This window comes from Aquarana catesbeiana, linkage group LG07 (assembly GCF_042186555.1).
Source record: "Aquarana catesbeiana isolate 2022-GZ linkage group LG07, ASM4218655v1, whole genome shotgun sequence".
Lineage (NCBI taxonomy): Eukaryota > Metazoa > Chordata > Amphibia > Anura > Ranidae > Aquarana > Aquarana catesbeiana.
In genome coordinates, this window is record NC_133330.1 from 259,730,164 (window position 1) to 259,751,220 (window position 21,057).

At 43.4% G+C, this 21,057-nt stretch overlaps 1 protein-coding gene across 2 annotated transcripts in view; it reads right to left on the reverse strand.

Annotated features, from left to right (window-relative positions):
• The window catches only part of LOC141103550 (dimethylaniline monooxygenase [N-oxide-forming] 2-like), a 129,205-nt gene that overhangs the window by 45,407 nt on the left and 62,741 nt on the right, over nt 1-21,057 (reverse strand). For both annotated transcript variants that reach the window (XM_073593252.1, XM_073593253.1), the window contains exons 5-7: nt 11,423-11,565; nt 9,371-9,570; nt 340-692 (exon numbers count right to left, since the gene is read on the reverse strand). In XM_073593252.1, the coding sequence (XP_073449353.1) occupies nt 340-692; nt 9,371-9,570; nt 11,423-11,565 (696 nt within the window). The remainder of the gene's footprint in view (nt 1-339; nt 693-9,370; nt 9,571-11,422; nt 11,566-21,057) is intronic.

The window sequence follows — 21,057 nt, forward strand, 5'->3', positions numbered from 1 at the left end:
AGTAAACTAGTAGGAACACCTGGAATGGCCTTCTCCAGCGTGAACACAAATGCAGATGCTAGCTTTGGACCAAAGCAATCTAGATTTAAAGTACCCAAAATTATAAGCAAGTACCCAGAATTACATGCAAGTCAATAAGATCTCTCGAATTTGGCCCTGAATTTATTTTGCTTGTCTACAAATTAGGACCTTTCCTTCATTAGCTCATAGGACAAGCACAATTATTATCTTCTAAAGAAGAATTTTTTAGTTTTTTACAATTTTTACCTATACCTAAAACTGAAAACCATAGGAAGAAAACTGATGTAGTACTTTTCCAGTATAGTCATAAAATCTTACCTTTGAAGACTCTTGTTATCCACCGAGCCTGCATTTCTGAAGCTGCCATAATTGGACCAAGGGGCTGAATAAGACCAACAATACCCAGTGTGGCCTTTTCCAAGTTTTTAGGGAAGACACTTTTGTACAAATATATTTTGTTTTCAACCTTTAAAATGGATTCATCAAGGAATGGAAATGAGTAGCGATATCCCGTAGCAAAGACAACAACATCAATATTTTCCTCAATGGTCCCATCGTCGAACTTCACAGACGTTTCAGTGAACTCCATCAGATTGGGTTTCACTATAACATATCCGCAGATGATACGACTTGGTAGTTCATCATTAAACAAAGGTTCTTTAAATTGAGTACTATGAAAAAATGGAGCCAAGACATGCTTAGTATAAAAACCAAAAGAGGTAAGACACTTTTTTGGGAAATTCAATCACAATTTATCTCATCATAATCCAAACTAAACTTAATACTAATGCCCTGTACACACGGTTGGATTTTCCAACGGAAAATGTGTGATAGGACTTTGTTGTCGGAAATTCCGACCGTGTGTAGGCTCCATCACACATTTCCCATCGGAATTTCCGACACACAAAGTTTGAGAGCTTGCTATAAAATTTTCCGACAACAAAATCCGTTGTCGGAAATTCCGATCGTGTGTACACAAATCCGACGCACAAAATGCCACGCATGCTCAGAATAAATTAAGAGACGAAAGCTATTGGCTACTGCCCGGTTTATAGTCCTGACGTACGTGTTTTATGTCACCGCGTTCAGAAAGATCGGATTTTCCGAGAACTTTGTGTGACCGTGTGTATGCAAGACAAATTTGAGCCAACATCCGTTGGAAAAAATCCATGGATTTTGTTGTCGGAATGTCCGATCAATGTCCGACCATGTGCACAGGGCATAATACTTTGCTGCATTGTGCGGTAAAAAAATATTGTTAAGAAAATAAAATGGAATAAAATTAAGCAAAATACAATGAATAAATACGACTTGGTAGTTCATCATTAAACAAAGGTTCTTTAAATTGAGTACTATAAAAAAATGGAGCCAGGACATGCTTAGTATAAAAACCAAAAGAGGTAAGACACTTTTTTGGGAAATTCAAGAATAATCTAGATCAATCACAATTTATCTCATCATAATCCAAACTAAACTTAATACTAATACTTTGCTGCACTGTGCGGTAAAAAAATATTGTTAAGAAAATAAAATGGAATAAAATTAAGCAAAATACAATAAAAAAATCATGTTTTACCTAGTGTGACTAGTAGGTAACATCTTTAAAATTAAAAGAGTACAATTGTAGTTTAATCCTTTTTTCGCCACAGACATATGCATACATGCTGTCCAGGACACTGTGCCTTAAGTCAGTTGCATCCAACCTGCTATAAGCTCATGGTTGAATTACAATAATACATTGCAGTAACATGTATAGCTGCATAATTGTATCAAAACGCACACCAATGTGATTGGACGTTAGCACAATGCATAGGTGGGAAGCCAACCTTCCGATTGCTTATTTGCAAAAAAGCACAACTTAAATTATGTTATTTTTGTGAGTGGTAATAATGATTTGAGTGTATTTTTTATCAAAAATTGTGATAAAATGTGCACAACTATCACAGGACCTACAAAATTAAAGGCACCATTTTTTTTTCACCGGTTCTATGCATGGTTTGGAGGGTCTTTTACAAACTTTGAAAGCTGTAAGTGAAAAATAATAACCTACAAATCTTAGCATAAGTTGCTCATTTAGAAATTTTGCATACCTTTGATTTTCACAGTTTGCCAAAAAGGGACAATGTAAAATTGAAAAACGTTTCTTATATATTAACCACTTGCTGCCCGCCCACCGTCATATGACGTTGGGACGGTGCAGCTGTTATCCTGGGCTGCCGTCATATGATGTGACAGCCTTCCAGGCCCTCCAGGGTGCACGTGCCGGTGGCCGCGATGTCCGCCGGGCACCCACGATTGCCCAGTAACTGAGCAGGACAGTGGATCTGTGTGTGTAAACACACAGATCCACGTCCTGTCAGAGGAGAGGAGACCGATGGTGTGTTCCTTGTACAGAGGAACACCGATCGGTCTCCTCCCCTTGTGAGTCCCCTCCATCCACAGTTAGAATCACTCCTTAGGAACATAATTAACCCCTACGGCGCCCCCTCCATTACTTGTAAAAAAAACAAAAAAACAAAATGCTATAAATCTATCCCCTTTTTTTGTAGACGCTATAACTTGTGACAGCGCTGAAAGCTGAAAATTGGCTTGGGCAAGAAGGGGGTGAAAATGCCCTGTATTGAAGTAGTTAACTTGATACAGTTTTACCTTTCAGATTTAGTAGGGATTTTTCAGTTATGCTGTGTTTGTAAGCGCTAATAATTATTTTAGTATATTTTTATCGAAACTATCCCTGTTTGATAAACATAATTATTATGGGACCTAAAAATCAGCTTTTAATTCTGCCAGTCTTATGCTTTCAGAAAATGTATGGTTTGGTGGGGAAGTCTTTTACAGACTCTGAAAGCTGTAAGTTAAAAATAAATAAAAGTGAAACCTTGTAAGAATGGTCTGGCTACATGAGGTTTAAAGTGGAGAGGAGGGACTGGCAGTGAAAGGGTTAATGTACTTAATCAGTATGAAAAAATCCATCTGAAACCTCTAATTCTTTCCTTTATGAAATATAAATTAGTATTTGCAATACAAGGTATTATGGTAATTTTCTTAAAAGAAATGTAATTTATCTACTTTTTAATGGTAAATGTAGATGGGAAAGCTGTATTTTCCACACCCTGCTAGATATTTCTGGAGGGGAGGGAGGGGCTAACCAGGGTATTTACATTATTTTTCTAAGTCCCTGCAGACTGTAAAGCCTACTACACAAGATCAGAAGATCATATGAAAAATACAGTTTTCGAATCGATTGTACGATAATCTGATCGTTAGTACACAGTTTTCCTGAGCTGATCAAGGACAGGTCATGCAAAATTATCTGATGGGACAAGCATGAAAGTTTTTATTGCACAATACCAGATTGTATGATTTCCATTCAATCAGTACAGTTTTCGTCCGAAAATACAATTCAATTACAATACATTACATCACTTCCAATTTATAATTCTTTTGTACGAGAATTTTTGTAATTTTAGTAACCTCTTCATTTTCGATATGGAGACTAATATGCAAAGAAAAAAAATGGATGATCTGATAATCTCATCATTAAGCAGAGCTAGGCATGCCTATTCCCTGATAACATTATTATGCTGGCATCTAAGCAGTTATACCAGCAAGTAGGAAGAGCATTATCATCCTATCAAAGTAAGTGCTTATCCTATGGTTCTATTATAATGATGTCAGGAGCGTCTAGCACTCCTGCCCCTTATTCCAGCATCCAGGATTTGGCTATTGCATTCTCCCTGTCTTTGTTCACCTGCAGGCTGATTAATATGGTCAGTCTCTGGGTGGAAACTCAAACCTGTTATAAGCCAACTAAACCCTCATTTGGATGCTTGTGATAGACAGTTACACGTGTGTTGTTCCTGATCAGCTCCCTGTCTGCCTGCCCTGCTCTGCTAGATTGGATTTCCCTGTGAATGATCTTGGACCGGATTTTGGACTAGTCTCTGAACTCAGCCTGCCTTTTACCTGAACTGTCATAGAACCACGCTACCTGTCTGCTTACCGCAAGTACCTGTTTGCTTTGCTTAGTTTGCGTTTGGCCAGGCACTATAGCATTGTGTATAAGTCCTGGGGGCAACCAAGTAATAGTAGGCCTGCTTGCCTTATGGGAAAGGGGGCTGCTATAGGTGAATAAAACAGTAGCTATAGTGTCTGACCACCTGCGTTGGGGTAGATGTGACTATATCACAAGCCTTTAACCACTTCCGGACCGCCGCACGCCGATATACGTCCTTACTTTGACAGAGGATATCATTATTATGGCAGCAGCTAGCTGCCATAACCTCGGTATCCTCTTGTTCGGCCAGCGGTCCACTTTCCGATAAGAGTGGCCTCTATGGCTGATTCACCACGAGATCACTTTTATCGGTGGCGGGAGAGGCCCCCCTCCCGCCACGCTTCGGTGCCTTCGGTAAGCGGCGGAGGATCTTCATCCTTGCTAGGCATGGAGACGAGTGAGTGGAAGATGGCCCCCACCCGTCTCCATAACAATGCTGGGTGGAAGCGACGTCAAAATGTCACTTCCGCCCATAGCTCTTAAAGGGCCATTTTTTTTTTAAAATGACACATTTTTTTTACATTTTTTTTTTTTATTGCATTTAAGTGTAAATATGAGATCTGAGGTCTTTTTGACCCCAGATGTCATATTCAGGAGGTCCTGTCATGCTTTTATCTATTACAAGGGATGTTTACATTCCTTGTAAAAGGAATAAAAGTGACACCATTTTTTTTTTTTTAAACAGTGTAAAAATAAAAGGTAAAATTAATAATAAAAAAAAAAAAATTAAACGAGCCCCGTCCCGCCGAGCTTGCGTGCAGTAGCGCCCGCATATGAAAACAAGGCTAAAACCACACATGTGAGATATCGCCGCGATCGGTAGAGTGAGAGCAATAATTCTAGCCCTAGACCTCCTCTGTAACTTAAAACATGCAACCTGTAGAATTTTTTAAACGTCGCCTATGGAGATTTTTAAGGGTAAAAGTTTGTCGCCATTCCACGAGCAGGCGCAATTTTGAAGTATGACATGTTGGGTATCAATTTACTCGGCGTAACATTATCTTTCACATATAGTTGTTGCTATACTTTAAGCATAAGCCATGCTCCTCTGGTTCTGAAGCACAGCAGGTTGACCTAATTATTACATGGTTGCAGGGGGATCCCCAGTCTTGGGCTTTTAGTCTCCCCGCAGATGACCCAGCCAGAGGGTCAGTTGAAGCCTCTTTCAAAGCCTTAGGTTTACTCTATGATGATCCTGACCGTGCCATTCCGCTTAAATAGCTCATTACGTCAGGATCTCTCCTGGAGGATGAGCACATGCAAACTGGCGCTACCCATTTATCCTCTGAGGAAAAGGCTAGAAGATCTCAGGGACTCTGCTTATACTGTGCCAAACACAGCCACTTTGTCGCCAGCTGCCCTAATAAGCCGAGAAACTCCAAGAGTCTAGTGTGGCTGGGGTCTGCTTCTATAGACTATACTGTGTAATTTTTCCTCGGAGATAAACTATTTGTTCCTGCACAACTTAGCTCTGCCAAGTTTTCTCATCAACTCTCAGCTTTCATAGATTCTGGTGCTGCCAGCAATTTCATTGATAGGCACCTAGCACACCGTCTAGAGATTCCTGTGACTAAGTTGCACAGACCCTTTTCAGTCTTAGCTGTTGATAACTCTCCCTTGTCCATGGGCCTGGCCACCTTGTGCATGGTACCTATTACCCTGACTATTGGGAAATTTCATAGGGAGACAATCAGCTTCTACTTAATTTCATCTCCTGCTTATCCCCTTATCTTAGGGTATCCCTGGCTTAAACTTCATAACCCGCACATAGATTGGGCTACAGAATAGGTTGGGTCCTGGTCTCAGACCTGCATCCAGAACTGCATTAAAACTGCTGACCAGTTGCCCATTTACAGTGCCTTGAAAAAGTGTTCATACCCCTTGGAATTTTCTACATTTTGTCTTGTTACAACCAAAAATTAAATGTATTTTATTGGGATTTTATGTGATGGACCAACACAAAGTGGCACATAAATGTGAAGTGAAAGGAAAATGATAAATAGTTTTCAATTTTTTTTTACCAATAAATATGTGAAAAGTGTGGCATGCATTTGTATTCAGCCCCCTTTACTCTGATAGCCCTAACTAAAATCTAATGGAACCAATTGCCTTCATAAAACACCTGATTAGTAAATAGAGTACACCTGTGTGTAATTTAATCTCAGTAAACAAACAGCTGTTCTGTGAAGCCCTCAGAGGTTTGTTAGAGAACCTTAATGAATAAACAGCATCATGAAGGCCAAGGAACACACCAGACAGGTCAGGGATAACGCTGTGGAGAAGTTTAAAGCAGGGTTAAGTTATAAAAAAATATCCCAAGCTTTGAACATCTCACAGAGCACTGTTCAATCCATCATCCGATAATGGAAAGAGTATGGCACAACTGCAAACCTACCAAGATGTGGCCGTCCACCTAAACTGACAAGCTGGGCAAGGAGAGCATTAATCAGAGAAGCAGGCAAGAGGCCCATTGTAATGCCTCATACACACGGTCCGATTTTCCAACGGAAAATGTGTGATAGGACCTTGTTGTCGGAAATTCCGACCGTGTGTAGGCTCCATCACACATTTTCCATCGGATTTTCCGACACACAGAGTTTGAGAGCAGGCTATAAAATTTTCCGACAACAAAATCCGTTGTCGGAATTTCCGATCGTGTGTACACAAATCCGATGCACAAAGTGCCACGCATGCTCAGAATAAATAAAGAGATGAAAGCTATTGGCTACTGCCTCGTTTATAGTCCCGACGTACGTGTTTTACGTCACCGCGTTCAGAATGATCGGATTTTCCAACAACTTTGTGTGACCGTGTGTATGCAAGACAAGTTTGAGCTAACATCCGTCTGAAAAAATCCTAGGATTTTGTTGTCGGAATGTCCGATCAATGTCCGACCGTGTGTACAGGGCATAACTCTGGAGGAGCTGCAGAGATCCACAGCTCAGGTGGGAGAATCTGTCCACAGGACAACTATTAGTCGTGCACCTTTACAAATCTGGTCTGTATGGAAAAGTGGCAAGAAGAAAGCCATTGTTGAAAGAAAGCCATAAGAAGTCCCGGTTTGCGAGAAGCCATGTGGGGGACACAGCAAACATGTGGAAGAAGTGGATCTGGTCAGATGAGACCAAAATTTTACTTTTTGGCCTAAAAACAAAACGCTATGTTTGGCGAAAAACTAACACTACACATCACCCTGAACAAACCATCCCCCCTGTAAAACATGGTGGTGGGAGCATCATGTTTTGGGGATGCTTTTCTTTAGCAGGGATTGGGAAGCTGGTCAGAGTCGATGGGAAGATGGATGGAGCCAAATACAGGACAATCTTCAAAGAAAACCTGTTAGAGTCTGCAAAAGACATGAAACTGGGGTAGAGGTTCACCTTACAGCAAGACAACAACCCTAAACATACAGCCAGAGCTACAATTGAATGGTTTTGTTTAAAGCATATTCATGTGTTAGAATGGCCCAGTCAAAGTCCAGACCTAAATCCAATTGAGAATCTGTGGCAAGACCTGAAAATTGCTGTTCACAGATGCTCTCCATCTATTCTGACAGAGCTTGAGCTATTTTGCAAACAAGAATGGGCAAAAATCTAGATGTGCAAAGCTGGTAGAGACATACCCAAGAAGACTTGCAGCTGTAATTGCAGCGAAAGGTGGTTCTACAAAGTATTGACTAAGGGGGGCTGAATACAAGCCACACTTTTCACATATTTATTTGTAAAAAAATTTTGAAAACCATTTATAGTTTTCCTTCCACTTCACAATTATGTGCCACTTTGTGTTGATCTATCACATTAAATCCCAATAAAATACATTAACGTTTTTAGTTGTAACATGACCAAATTTCAAGGGGTATGAATACTTTTTCAAGGCTCTGTATAACTCTTGTGTGGCCAGTACCAGTCATGTGCCTTTATTACAGTCCTATTCAGACCCTAATCATGACAATTTTTCCAAGTGTGACTCCAGTTTGCATAAACATTTGCCTTTATATGACTCTGTTAAAGCAAAAGACGCTGACAAGTTTATTGAATTCTCTACAGGCCACCTCTCCTGCCAACCCTCCAGCCTGAATCTTTTCCTCCTAGGAGCCAAACTTACACGCTGTCTCGCAGCCTTGATCCCTGTTTTGAAACTTCTACGTTTCACAATATTTTACCTTCAGAACAAGTAATAGAGGACTTTTCCCCTGACCTTTTGGACTCTGTTTTAAAGGCTCAGTCTTGTGTTCCGCCCAATCTATTCCCTTGAAAGCCATTTGTTCCCTTCCACCTTAAGCTTAAAGTGCTTTCAGAAGCACATGTGGCTAAGATGGCCAGGCATCCAGGGACTACTAAAACCTTTTCTTTGGTTTCTTGTGGGCTGTGGTGGCCCTCTCTCTATAAGGACTCCTGTTCCTATGTAAAAGCTTGCAAAACCTGTGCTCACTCTAAGCCCTCAGAAGTCAAGCCCTCTAGATTACCCCTACTGTTGCCTATCCCTAGACTCCCTTGGACGTACTTTCTCACTATTTCTGCAGTACTTAATTCTAGAAAACTTACCATCCATACATATTTTACAATGTGATTAATCTCTAATTAAAGCACAGCAAAGTGCCAAGTGAATCAGAATTTCTCATCACAAGTAAGTTGTTTACCTTTTCTTATTTCAATAAAGCACTTTATATGTTATGCTATGAAGATATTCTTGAGTTTGATACATGGCACATGGTGTTAAACTGAGGAGTATTCATGTAGACAGAAGGAAAGGACTACAGGGGAAAGCATTGAGTGGTGTCAAATAAGCCTTTAATGACCTTAAGATAAGTGGCCATGAGAATCTGTCAAGTGAGTTGTACTGCAAGCACAGTTTGGCACAGAGGTGGATTGCGGGATTGTGTTGTGAAGAGGATTGCAGTTTGTATGACACATTGAGGATAAATGGTTCTATTGGCATGATCAACAGGCATTGCCAAATGTTCCAAGGGGTAATACCAAGGGGAAATACAGAGAGCCCAATATTACTGTAAAGGACAGCCCTCATTACATGTGATTGTATAGTTTAATAGTAAAGTTCTTTAAATTGTACAGGTTGTTTTTGCATTAATCTAATGTGTATGTATATTGTTTGTTTTGTCTGCATGGAAAATAGTTTGTGCACACTTATGTTTAGGTTTCTCTGTTGGCCCAACTAGGCTAAATCATTGAGAAATCTAGTCATTGAGTCCATAACAACTGTAATATAAATGAAATATAGTTTTAGGGCCTTAATAAATCACCAGTAAAATAAGCATAACTAGCAAAATGATACCTGTCTCTAGGCTGAAGACCATAGTGAGCATGGTCAAACCATTCATTCATTTTCTTCTCAGTCAGCCATGTGACAATAGAGGTTGGCAGTGTGTTTCGCAACAGATTCTGAAACCGTGTGTCAAAACAGATATCCCATGGATAACCTTGGTCAAATACTCTGCTCATAACCCAGCAGCCTCTCCGAGTGCTAAGATATACCTGCAAAGAGTAAAATTCTCATTATCTGTCCCTTTGCTTTGGCTTCTTTTGACCTTCACATTTTTTTTATAAATTCTTTTAAATATTTTTTAATGTAAGTACAAAACATAGCCGTTTGAGCTTTACCTTGGCTTAAAGTACAATAAAGATAAACAATTACACCATGCAAGGTCACAAAATATTAGAATTCTTTATACATTGTATTCACATCTTGCATGGAGGGACATATAAAGGCAATCCCTCTCTCCTTCACACCCAGTTACTAGAAAAAAAGGTACCCCCCCCCCCTTCCAATATGAAGACCACATTTTTTCAGTATTGATTTCAATAATTGTCATCAGTGTGCAGTGATGCCCCAAGATGCATTAGTAAAATCTTAGGTGAGCCAGGCATCCCATAATTTGGTAAATTTGTTGGGGTAACCTCTGGATTCATACATGGTCTTATCCAGAGGTTGGTCATACATGGTCTTATATAACAAAATCACTGAGTTTACAAGAGATTTCCAGAACTCAAGGGTGGGAGTCACAGCTGACTTCCATTTCAGTGGCCTTCACATTTTAAACAAAATCTTTCCTCCATGTTAACTAGACTTGCCTGTCTAGGAAAATATATTCTTATGTTCATTGTGGTTTTTGTAACTAATATTTCTGGGGGCAAAGCATTTTAATGATAAATGCGAGTAGGCTAGGCTCAGACCAATGCATTAGATGATTTGACTCAGGAATGTTGGCAAGTGTTAAATCTCTCTTTATTTTACTTAATGTAGTAAACCTCAGTCATGAAATCTGAACAGAGCACACATATCTGTATTGTTTACTTGTCTTTCTCCAAAGCTCTGAGTGTTGATTTTCTCTGATGCTAAATTCTTCCTCTATCAGCATAAATCACTTCTGACAAGTTCTCCTGACATGTGAGATAAAATTTGTGAAGGTGAGGGAGATAAGCACACAGCTTGTCTATTCAGAATACAGCTATGCATGTTCCTTTGCCTATGTTTGGTGGGGGGGTGTCCCTTTCTTCCAATCAGTTCTCACACAGTGTGTAAGAGCTGTAACTGCAGCTCCCCATCCCCTCCTCTGCACTCATCACAGATGCAGAAGGATTTTATCACAAATCTGCACTCATGAAGGGTTGTAGACACAAGAAGACTGCAGATAAACAAGTAAAACTTATATAGGGGGATTTGTTTCATCTCTGTGTATCATCTGAGGCCAGTTACTTCACTGGGTATATGTAAGGATTTAAAGCTGAACTCTGGCCACAGAAAAAAAATAATGTTCAACGCTTTAACCATGCCTAGCCAATCAATAACTTTGTTTTACATACTGTTTCTTAGACCCAGGTATACTTACCTTCATCCAGGGTCTCATGATCTTCTGATGCACCTATTAAAATGAAGACAACCGATCAGCTGCAGCTGCCTTGTATGCAGATGATCTGTCTTGTTGCTGCTTCCCTCACACCAATGTCACCATGCACTGTAATCAGTTCAGTACCATTTGAATGACATATTTTCCAGCAAAAGGACAGTGTCTATGTCACCAGGTTGAGATGACAGCCTTCCCAGTAGTACCCATTTTGCAGCACTGAAGACTGGAGGGCTGAGACACTGGACAGTGGATAAGGTAGATATAGATGGATCATAGAAAACGTATAAACAATTGTCTGACAGTGGGATGAGGGCCAAACACTAGTGTTTTTTCCCTAGACTTGGTTCAGCTTTTATTCACACTTATGCAAATAAAAAGGTTTAGAGAGGAAGTTACTGCAAAGTTACTGCAAACAACAAATATAATATTTCTTTGTAGTCTTGTCATTCATTTGATACATAGAAAAAATGTTATCATACCTGAGATGCAGTACGACTTAGTTCTACAGCTATATCTGTTCCTGTGTTTCCCATTCCTACAACAAGAACCCGTTTCCCTTCAAATCCTTTGGTGCTTTTATACTCTCTACTGTGGAAGTATTGACCTTTAAATTTGTTGAGTCCTACAAGATAATCAAATTGACAATAGTAACCTGAAATGCAAACAAAACCATGTCTTGTATCTATACAGGATAAATTGATAGACTCCAGTAAAATCACTTTATTGTTTGTTTGTTCGGCCTCCACCATGTGATACAAATAGATGTTCCTCCCAGATGCTACAAATTGAAGCTATAATTCACATATAGTGATCAGAAGCATTACTAAATCAATTTGCCTGACCTCAGATTCAAACTGGATCAGGCTAATGGAGGTAAAAACAAGGAACATTTCAGGCAGTTTACATCTAAACGATTTACACTATTTTAGTTTTGCAGGTTCCCATTTTCTGTGATTGACAGAGCTTCCAGAATGACTCCAGTGTAGTGATGCTTAGACATCACCCATGTACTGTAAGAAACAGAGTGTTTTTTTTTATGTCAACGGTTATTCTCCCATGTGATGGGCCTCTATTTGTATGCATTGATATATGGATGCTTAATATAATATGGCTTCATGTAGATAAGGAACACATTTAATTAGATCAAGTAGATGCATCCTTTCAGGGGAGGGGGGGGGGGGGGGGTACCTGGGTTTTATTGAAACAACAAATGGCCATGACCTATCCTATACAGTTTCTAACAGCCTGAAGCCAGTGGCGTACCTAATGGGGTGCAGCCCACACCGGGTACTACAAGTCTGAGGGTGCCACAGTCAGTTAATTACCTTAAATGCCATCTCAGTTTTGCTAGTGCTGGTGCTGCAGCTACTCACATTACACTTCACACTGGCAACTAGGCTACAGTAGCTGCAGTGAGCGGTGGGCAGGAGGAGAATAGTGATTCAGCGCTGGTGCACTGTGATGTCCCTGTCCTCCTTTATAATCCCATCCATCCAGGTTGCCTGCATAAGTCACACCCCAACAGCATCACACACACAAGCTCCAGGTAAGGCACCACCAGCACCTTACATTGGCATAGAAATTCTGCCTGAAAGCCCTCAATTAGGGTAGGGGGGTGGTGTGGAGAAGGTCCCTCAACTAGGAGTAGAGGGTTGTTTAAAGAAGTACCTGGACTAGGGGAGGGGGTTGGTGTGAAGAAGGCCCTGGACTAGGAGAGGGGGTGTACGGAGGAGGTCCTGGACTAGGAGGGGGGTTATGAGAAGGAGGCCCTGGACTAGGAGCAGGGGGTATGGGGAGGAGGCCCAGGACTAAGAGGGGGGGGATGTGGAGCGGAGTGCATGGACTATGAGAGTGGGTGAGCAAAGAAGGGCTTGGAATAGGAGAGGGGGGTGTGCAGAGGCGTGTCACTGAAGCACTGTGTGGATTTGGCTAGGGGTGCTGACATTTCTTTTTTGAGTTGTACAGCGCTGCATCATTATCTCTACTACCACATTCTCTCCCCCTCTCTGCTCATATGACTGAGCATAGAGTGGGACTTCCACTTACTGTGAGCTCATTTGGTGAGTGAGTTTAGGGAGGGAAGGGATCTGAACTTGGGGTGGTTTAGGGGGGAAATGGTCTGTACTGAAGATTCTATATGGGATGGGGTGTATGCGGGGGGGGGGGTGCCTGTACTGAGAATATTGTATAGTTTGGGGGGAAGTGTCTGTACACAGGATTCTGGCAGGAACAAAGGGGCACCAAACTAAGTGCAGCATATAAAAACAATGGTTTAATTAAAATGACAAATGGCAACTCACGAGATAGTAGAAATATACAGGCATTTTGTATGTAAAAGTGTCCGTCTCCGAGGTTCTCCGGACCGTCCAATGCTTTTGGTGACCTCGCGTGCAAGCTGTATCACCTGGATGTAAGCAGGAAGTATCCAAATGCCGCCATGACCAGCGTGGAATGCAAGATGGTGCCGGGCCAGATGGCGCCACGATGTCACATGGAGGGTGTATAGGGCATGCTGACGTGAAGTGGGCGGTAACACGTTCCGAAGCAAAAAAAAAATTGTGTGGCCCCATGTCCTCTTACATTCTCTAAGACTGAATAGTTTTTTTTCTATGCTGGGATCACCATTACGTTATTTGTAATTCACCATCATGTCCCCTATCAAGCATTGATAAATTTAGTGCTTGTAGCCGTTCCTCGTAATTGATATCCTCCAGTCTCCTTAATAATTTCGTTGGCCTTCTTTGGACTCTCTCCAGTTCCAGCACATCCCTTCTGAGGACTGGTTACCAGAACTGGACAGAATACTCCAGATATGGCCTAACTAGAGTTTTATAAAGTGGCAGGATTATCGTTTTATCCCTGGAGTATATCCCCTTGGTAGCTGCAGCTTGACATTGCATGCTATTACTGAGTTTGTCATCCACTAGGACCCCCAGATCTTTCTCCATCCTTGTGTCATTAACAGTACTGTCATGGTCGGTATACCCCTCCTTTTCCTGCATAAAAACTGAGGAGAAGAAGGCACTTAGTACAGTTGCCTTCTCTGTGTCATATGTAACCATCCTCCCATCTTCATTTTTTATGTGGGCAACGTGCTCCGATCTTGCTTTTTACTGTTATCTAAAAAAATATTTTTGGATTTTTTTTTTTTTACTCTCCTCTGCTATGTAGTCTTTTTTAGCCGCCCTGATTGCGTTCGTTCTTACACTCCTTGTTGCATTCCTCTCAATAATAGGGATGAGCCGAACACCCCCCGGTTCGGTTCGCACCAGAACCTGCGAATGGACTGAAAATTCGCACAAACGTTAGAACCCCATTGAAGTCTATGGGACTCGAATGTTCAAAATCAAAAGTGCTAGTGTTTAAAGGCTAATTTGCATGGTATTGTAGTAAAAAGGGTTTGGGGACCAGGGTCCTGCCCCATGGCACATGTATCAATGCAAAAAAAAGTTTTAAAAACAGCTGTTTTTTTCGGGAGCAGTGATTTTAATGATGCTTAAAGTGAAAGAAAAAAGTGAAATATTCCTTTAAATATCGTACCTGGGGGCTGTCTATAATATGCCTGTAAAGTGGCGCATGTTTCCCGTGCTTAGAACAGTCCCTATACAAAGTGACATTTTTAAAGTAATAAAAGTCATTTAAAACTGCTTACGGCTTTAATGTAATGTCCGGTCCTGGTAATGTGGATGAAAATCAGTGAGACAAACGGCATGGATACCCCCCCCAGTCCATTACCAGGTCCTTTGGGTCTTGTATGGATATTAAGGGGAACCCCGCACCCAAATTAAAAAAAGGAAAGGCGTGGGGCCCCAGGGCCTCTGAACAGCAGTATACAGGCAGTGCAAACAAGACAGGGACTGTAGGTTTGTTGTTAAGTAGAATCTGTTTGTAATTTTGAACTGGTACATTTTTAAAGTGTAGCTCCAGCCAAAAAATCAATTTTTAAGCTTTTTGGAAAACATAGGGAAGGGTTATCACCCCTGTGACATTTGTTTTGCTGTCTGTGCACCTCTTCAGAAGATTTTACCTCACTTTCTGTCCCAATGACAAATGTTTTTTGACAATTTGGGGTTTTTAGTGAAACAAGGATTGGTGATAAAGCATCAGTGAAGAGGAGACACGTTTTTCCCATATTAACTCTTACAGGAGAGAATTTCCCTTCCTAGGGGTAGATTTCATCTCACTTCCTGTTGTCTCCTTCCGTTTGCAAGTAGGAGTCGTTTGTAAGTTGGATATTTGAAAGTAGGGGCCTGCCCTATACACTCTGAAGAAATTGGGGCCTTAGGTGTTTGTGTTGCCACAACACTGTAAGCCCTCACAGTTACTCTTGGTGGGCTCAGGAACGGGCTCTGCTGTGAAATATTAGATCAAGAATTGTAATTACATGCCCCTGTTGAACAGGGTCAGAAATACTGGGCCTTTGGTGGTGGTGCTGGTGCCACAACACTGTAAGTCCTCACAGTTACTCTTGGTGGACGCAGAAACGGGCCCTGCTATGAAATATTGGATCGAGAATTGTAATTACATGTCCCTGTTGAACAGGGGCATACAAATGTGGGCCTTTGGTGGTGGTGGTGGTGTTGCCACAAGACTGGAAGTCCTCACAGTTATTCTTGGTGGGAGCTGGAACGGGCCCTGCTGTGAAATATTAGATCAAGAATTGTAATTACATGCACCTGTTGAACAGGGACAGAAAAATTGGGCCTTTGGTGGTGGTGGTGCTGGTGCCACAACACTGTAAGTCCTCACAGTTACTCTTGGTGGGTGCAGAAACAGGCCCTGCTGTGAAATATTAGATCAAGAATTGTAATTACATGTCCCTGTTGAACAGGGGCAGAAAAATTGGGCCTTAGGCACTGGTGCCACAACACTGCAACCCCTCACAGATACTCTAGTTGGAGCGCAGGAATGAGCCCTCCTGCAAAATATTGCATCAAAAATTGTAATTACACGCCCCTGTTAAACAGGGGCTGAAAAATTGGGCCTTAGGCATTGGTGCTGGTGCCACAACACTGCAACCCTTCACAAATACTTTAGTTGAGTGCAGCTACGAACCCTCCTTGCAAAACATTGCATCAAAAATTGTAATTACACGCCCCTGTTAAACAGGGGCTGAAAATTGGGCCTTAGCCACTGGTGGCGGCGCCCAGAACCAAAAATATTCTTACAAGCTATCAGCATGATCATTGAGGAGGAAGAGGATAGTCACTCAGCATAACAGGATAGTCACTCAGCATCAGCATAGGCAGTCTTGAGGGGGGTCTGACATTTCAAAAAAAATTATTCGGCTACATCAGCATCAGGTGCTTGGCAGCTGGTGGCGATCCAAGACTGATTCATTTTAATGAAGGTCAGTCGATCGACCGAGTCGGTGGACAGGCGCACCCTGTGATTGGTTACAAAACCTCCAGCAGCACTGAATGTGCGTTCCGAAAGAACGCTGGATGCAGGACAGGCCAGTGGCTCAATTGCATACTGTGCAAGCTCTGGCTAGTGATCCATCCTCAAGACCCAATAACCCAGAGGATTTTCGGTGGGAAAGGTGTCCAAGTCAGATGTTGCCCCTAGGTATTCCTGCACCATGTAAAACAGACGCTGGCGATGGTTGCTGGAACCGATCATACCTTGGGGCTGCGGACTAAAAAATTGTCTGAACGTATGGGTCAGACGGCCACCTTCTCCACCGCTCCTTCTTTGACTGACCGAAGCCTCAGCAACATGTTGTCCAGGAACAGGAGTTTGTAACCTCCCAGTCTCTGGGAAAGCGTTGCACAGACCTTTCTGCAAGGCCTCCCAAAGATGTTTCATCCTCTGCTCCCTCTGCAATGGCAAGATAAGGTCCGCAACCTTACCCTTGTAACATGGATCCAGGAGGGTTGCCAGCCAGTATTGATCCCTCTCCTTGATACCACGAATACGAGGATCCTTCCGCAAGCTTTGCAGGATCAGGGAGGCCATGCAGCGTAGGTTTGCTGAGGCATTCGGTCCGGAGTCCTCTGAGTCACTAAGGATGACATGATCTTCAGCCACCTCTTCCCAGCCACGTACAAGTCCATGGGTTTCTTGGGACTGTAAATGATCCCTTAAAGACTGCTGCTGATGCTGAGTGCTGGGCTCCACCTCCATGCTGACACAATCCTCCTCTTCCTCCTCCTCCTCCTCCTCCTTGTCCTCTTCCTGTGTGATCGGCAGGCACACAGCCCTGTCCATTATTCCACGTGGCGTGTGCTCCAACAGGTGGACAAGGGGGACAGTGTCACTGATGCATGCACTGTCACTGCACACCATCCTCATGGCCTCCTCAAATGATGACAGGACAGTGCATGCATCCCTGATCATGGTCCACTGGTGTGGGGAAAAAAAACAAGCTCCCCTGACCCTGTGCTGCTGCCATAGTCACACAGGTACTCATTGATGGCCCTCTGCTGCTTGTGCAGCCGTTGCAGCATGGCCAACGTTGACTTCCACCTGGTGGGCATGTCACAGATTAGGCGGTTCTTTGGCAGGTTAAATTCCTTTTGGAGGTCTGCCAGCCGAGCACTGGCATTATATAACCTGCGGAGATGCACACAGACTTTCCTGGCCTGCCTTAGGACATCCTGTAAGCTCAGGTACCTGCCCAAGAACCACCAAGTTAAGGATGTGAGCCAAACAGGGCACATGGGTCAGTTGTCCCTGTCGGAGGGCAGAGAGGAGGTTGGTGCCATTGTCACAAACCACCATACTTGCCTAAAGCTGGCGTGGCGTCAACCACCTCTGAACCTGCCCCTGCAGAGCTGACATAATCTCTGCCCCAGTGTGGCTTCTGTCCCCCAAGCACACCAGCTCAAGCACCGCATGGCATCTTTTGGCCTGCTTGCTTGCATAGCCCCTTGAACACCTATGGAGCACCGCTGGTTCCGAAGTCAAATTAGCACAAGTTGAAGCCATGGAGGGAGAAGAAGAAGAGGGGGTGGAGGAGAGAGGTGTGGCAGAATCACCACTAGTAGAATTTTGGAGGCGTGGTGGCAGAACAACCTCCAACACTACTGCACCCTGTCCTGCATCCTTCCCAGCTGCCAGAAGAGTCACCCAGTGCGCGGTGAAATATAGGGAACATCCCTGTCCATGCCTGCTGGACCATGAGTCAGCGGTAATATGCACCTTATCGCTGACCGCCCTGTCCAGTGAGGCCAAGACATTGCCTTCCACATGCCGGTAGAGAGCCGGAATTGTTTGGGAACCTGTCACTGAGGAACCGCACATTCCACAAACTCACGGAAGGGGGCAGAGTCTACCAACTGAAAAGGCAGCAGTTGAAGTGCTAGCATTTTAGCCAAGCTAGCATTCAACCACTGGGCATGTGGATGGCTGGGAGCAAACTTCTTTTGGCAGTGCAGCAGCTGGGGCAGGGAAGTTGCCTGGTACAATCTGACGTTGGTGTACCGATAGCAGATTGCCCCCAAGTACTTGGCTGTGACACACCTAATTCTACACCTTCATTCCTCTCAGTGCAGGTCTCAGAGAGGACTGAAGGTATAGTGGGATTGGAGATCTCAGCTAATGAGGAGCAAAGAGAGGTCCTCTTTGTTCTTTGGTGTGGGTCTTCTAGGTATGCTTACCAACGAACTGCATGGCAGGTCAACATATGTCTGGTCAAGCATGTGGTGCCCAAGCGGGAGATGTTTTGGCCATGAGAGATACGCTTAAGACATATGTTCCAAATAGCAGCGGTGGGATCTGATGCACTCATCTCAAAAAAGGCCCACACCAAACAACTTTTGGAATAACGCGCAGAGACAGCAGCGCCCTGCACATGCAGAGCTCTGTGGTGTAATGCAGTCGGTGTGCTGCCCTTAAGCTGGCCCCTGGAGGGCATCCTGCCTCCTTGGTGATGTGCCTCCTCCTCCTCTCTCCTATCGGGCACCCACGTGGAGTCAGTGACCTCATCATCCCCTCCCTCCTCATCACTGGAGCAAAGCTGGCAGTATGCTGCAGCTGGGGGAACATGACTGCCAGATTGCTGTCCTTCTTGGGCACCCCCTCTCTCTGGGCTCACGTTACTGCCTTCCTCTAGCTGGGTACCATCATCGGAGCCTTCAAAACACTGGGCATCCTCCTGGAGCATGTACCCAACACTGTGGTCAAACAGTTCGGGAGACTCCTCAGGAGGACATGGTGGGGCTAGGGAAGGAGTGACTGATGCCATTGAGCCGAGGGAAGAGGCCGCGTTGGCAGTTGCTTTGCCAGACAAAGTACCCTGAGCCTGGGTGAGAGAGGATGAGGAGGATGAGGACGGCTTGGTCATCCACTCTACCAAGTCTTCCGCATGTTGCGGCTCAACATGGCCAGCTGCCGAAAAAAAGACAAGCGTGTCCCACGGCCACGTGCTGATGAGGATGCACCGTCTCCATGACCAGCACTGTTGCCTCTAGACATAGAGCCTGCTTGCCCTCTTTTATTGGCTTGGAACTGTCTGCCTCTCCTTGTTTGCCTTCCAGACATACTAATGGCCTGCAGTGAGATTTAGGTGCACAATGCTGGGATGTATATATATACTGATACTGCAGCTAGCAGAATCAACTGCCTGCCTGTAGTATTATTAGTATGAGAACACCAGCAATTGTCTTCAGGTAGCTTTAGGACGTGCAGAGGACGCAGTACACTAACTGTAAATACTGTAGCTGCCTGCCTGTGGTATTAATAGGATCAGAAGAACCCCACCAATTTTATTCAGGTAGCTTTAGGTGCACACTGTGCAGAGGACACAGTACACTAACTGTAAATACTGTAGCTGCGTGCCTGTAGTATTAATAGGATCAGAAGAACAACAGCAATTTTCTTCAGGTAGCTTTAGGTGCACACTGTGCAGAGGACCCACTAAACTAACTGTAAATGCTGTAGCTGCCTGCCTGTGGTATTAATAGGATCAGAAGAACACCACTAATTTTCTTCAGGTAGCTTTAGGTGCACACTGTGTAGAGGACACAGTGCACTAACTGTAAATACTGTAGCTGCCTGCCTGTGGTATTAATAGGAGCAGAACAACAGCAATTGTCTCCAGGTAGCTTTAGGTGCACACTGTGCAGAGGACACAGTACACTAACTGTAAATACTGTAGCTGCCTGCCTGTGGTATTAATAGGATCAGAAGAACACCACTAATTTTTTTCAGGTAGCTTTTGGTACACACTGTGCAGAGGACACAGTGCACTAACTGTAAATACTGTAGCTGCCTGCCTGTGGCATTAATAGGAGCAGAACAACAGCAATTGTCTCCAGGTAGCTTTAGGTGCACACTGTGCAGAGGACGCACTACACTAACCGTAAATACTGTAGCTGCCTTCCTATAATATTAATAGGATCAGAAGAACACCACTAATTTTCTTCAGGTAGCTTTAGGTGCACACTGTGCAGAGGACACAGTACACTAACTGTAAATACTGTAGCTGCCTGCCTGTGGTATTAATTGGATCAGAAGAACACCACTAATTTTCTTCAGGTAGCTTTAGGTGCACACTGTGCAGAGGACTCAGTGCACTAACTGTAAATACTGTAGCTGCCTGCCTGTGGTATTAATAGGAGCAGAACAACAGCAATTGTCTCCAGGTAGCTTTAGGTGCACACTGTGCAGAGGACGCACTACACTAACTGTAAATACTATAGCTGCCTGCCTGTGGTATTAATAGGATCAGAAGAACACCACTAATTTTCTTCAGGTAGCTTTAGGTGCACACTGTGCAGAGGACACAGTACACTAACTGTAAATACTGTACCTGCCTGCCTGTGGTATTAATAGGAGCAGAACAACAGCAATTGTCTCCAGGTAGCTTTAGGTGCACACTGTGCAGAGGACGCACTACACTAATCGTAAATACTGTAGCTGCCTGCCTATAATATTAATAGGACCAGAAGAACACCACTAATTTTCTTCAGGTAGCTTTAGGTGCACACTGTGCAGAGAACACAGTACACTAACTGTAAATACTGTAGCTGCCTGCCTGTGGTATTAATTGGATCAGAAGAACACCACTAATTTTCTTCAGGTAGCTTTAGGTGCACACTGTGCAGAGGACTCAGTGCACTAACTGTAAATACTGTAGCTGCCTGCCTGTGGTATTAATAGGAGCAGAACA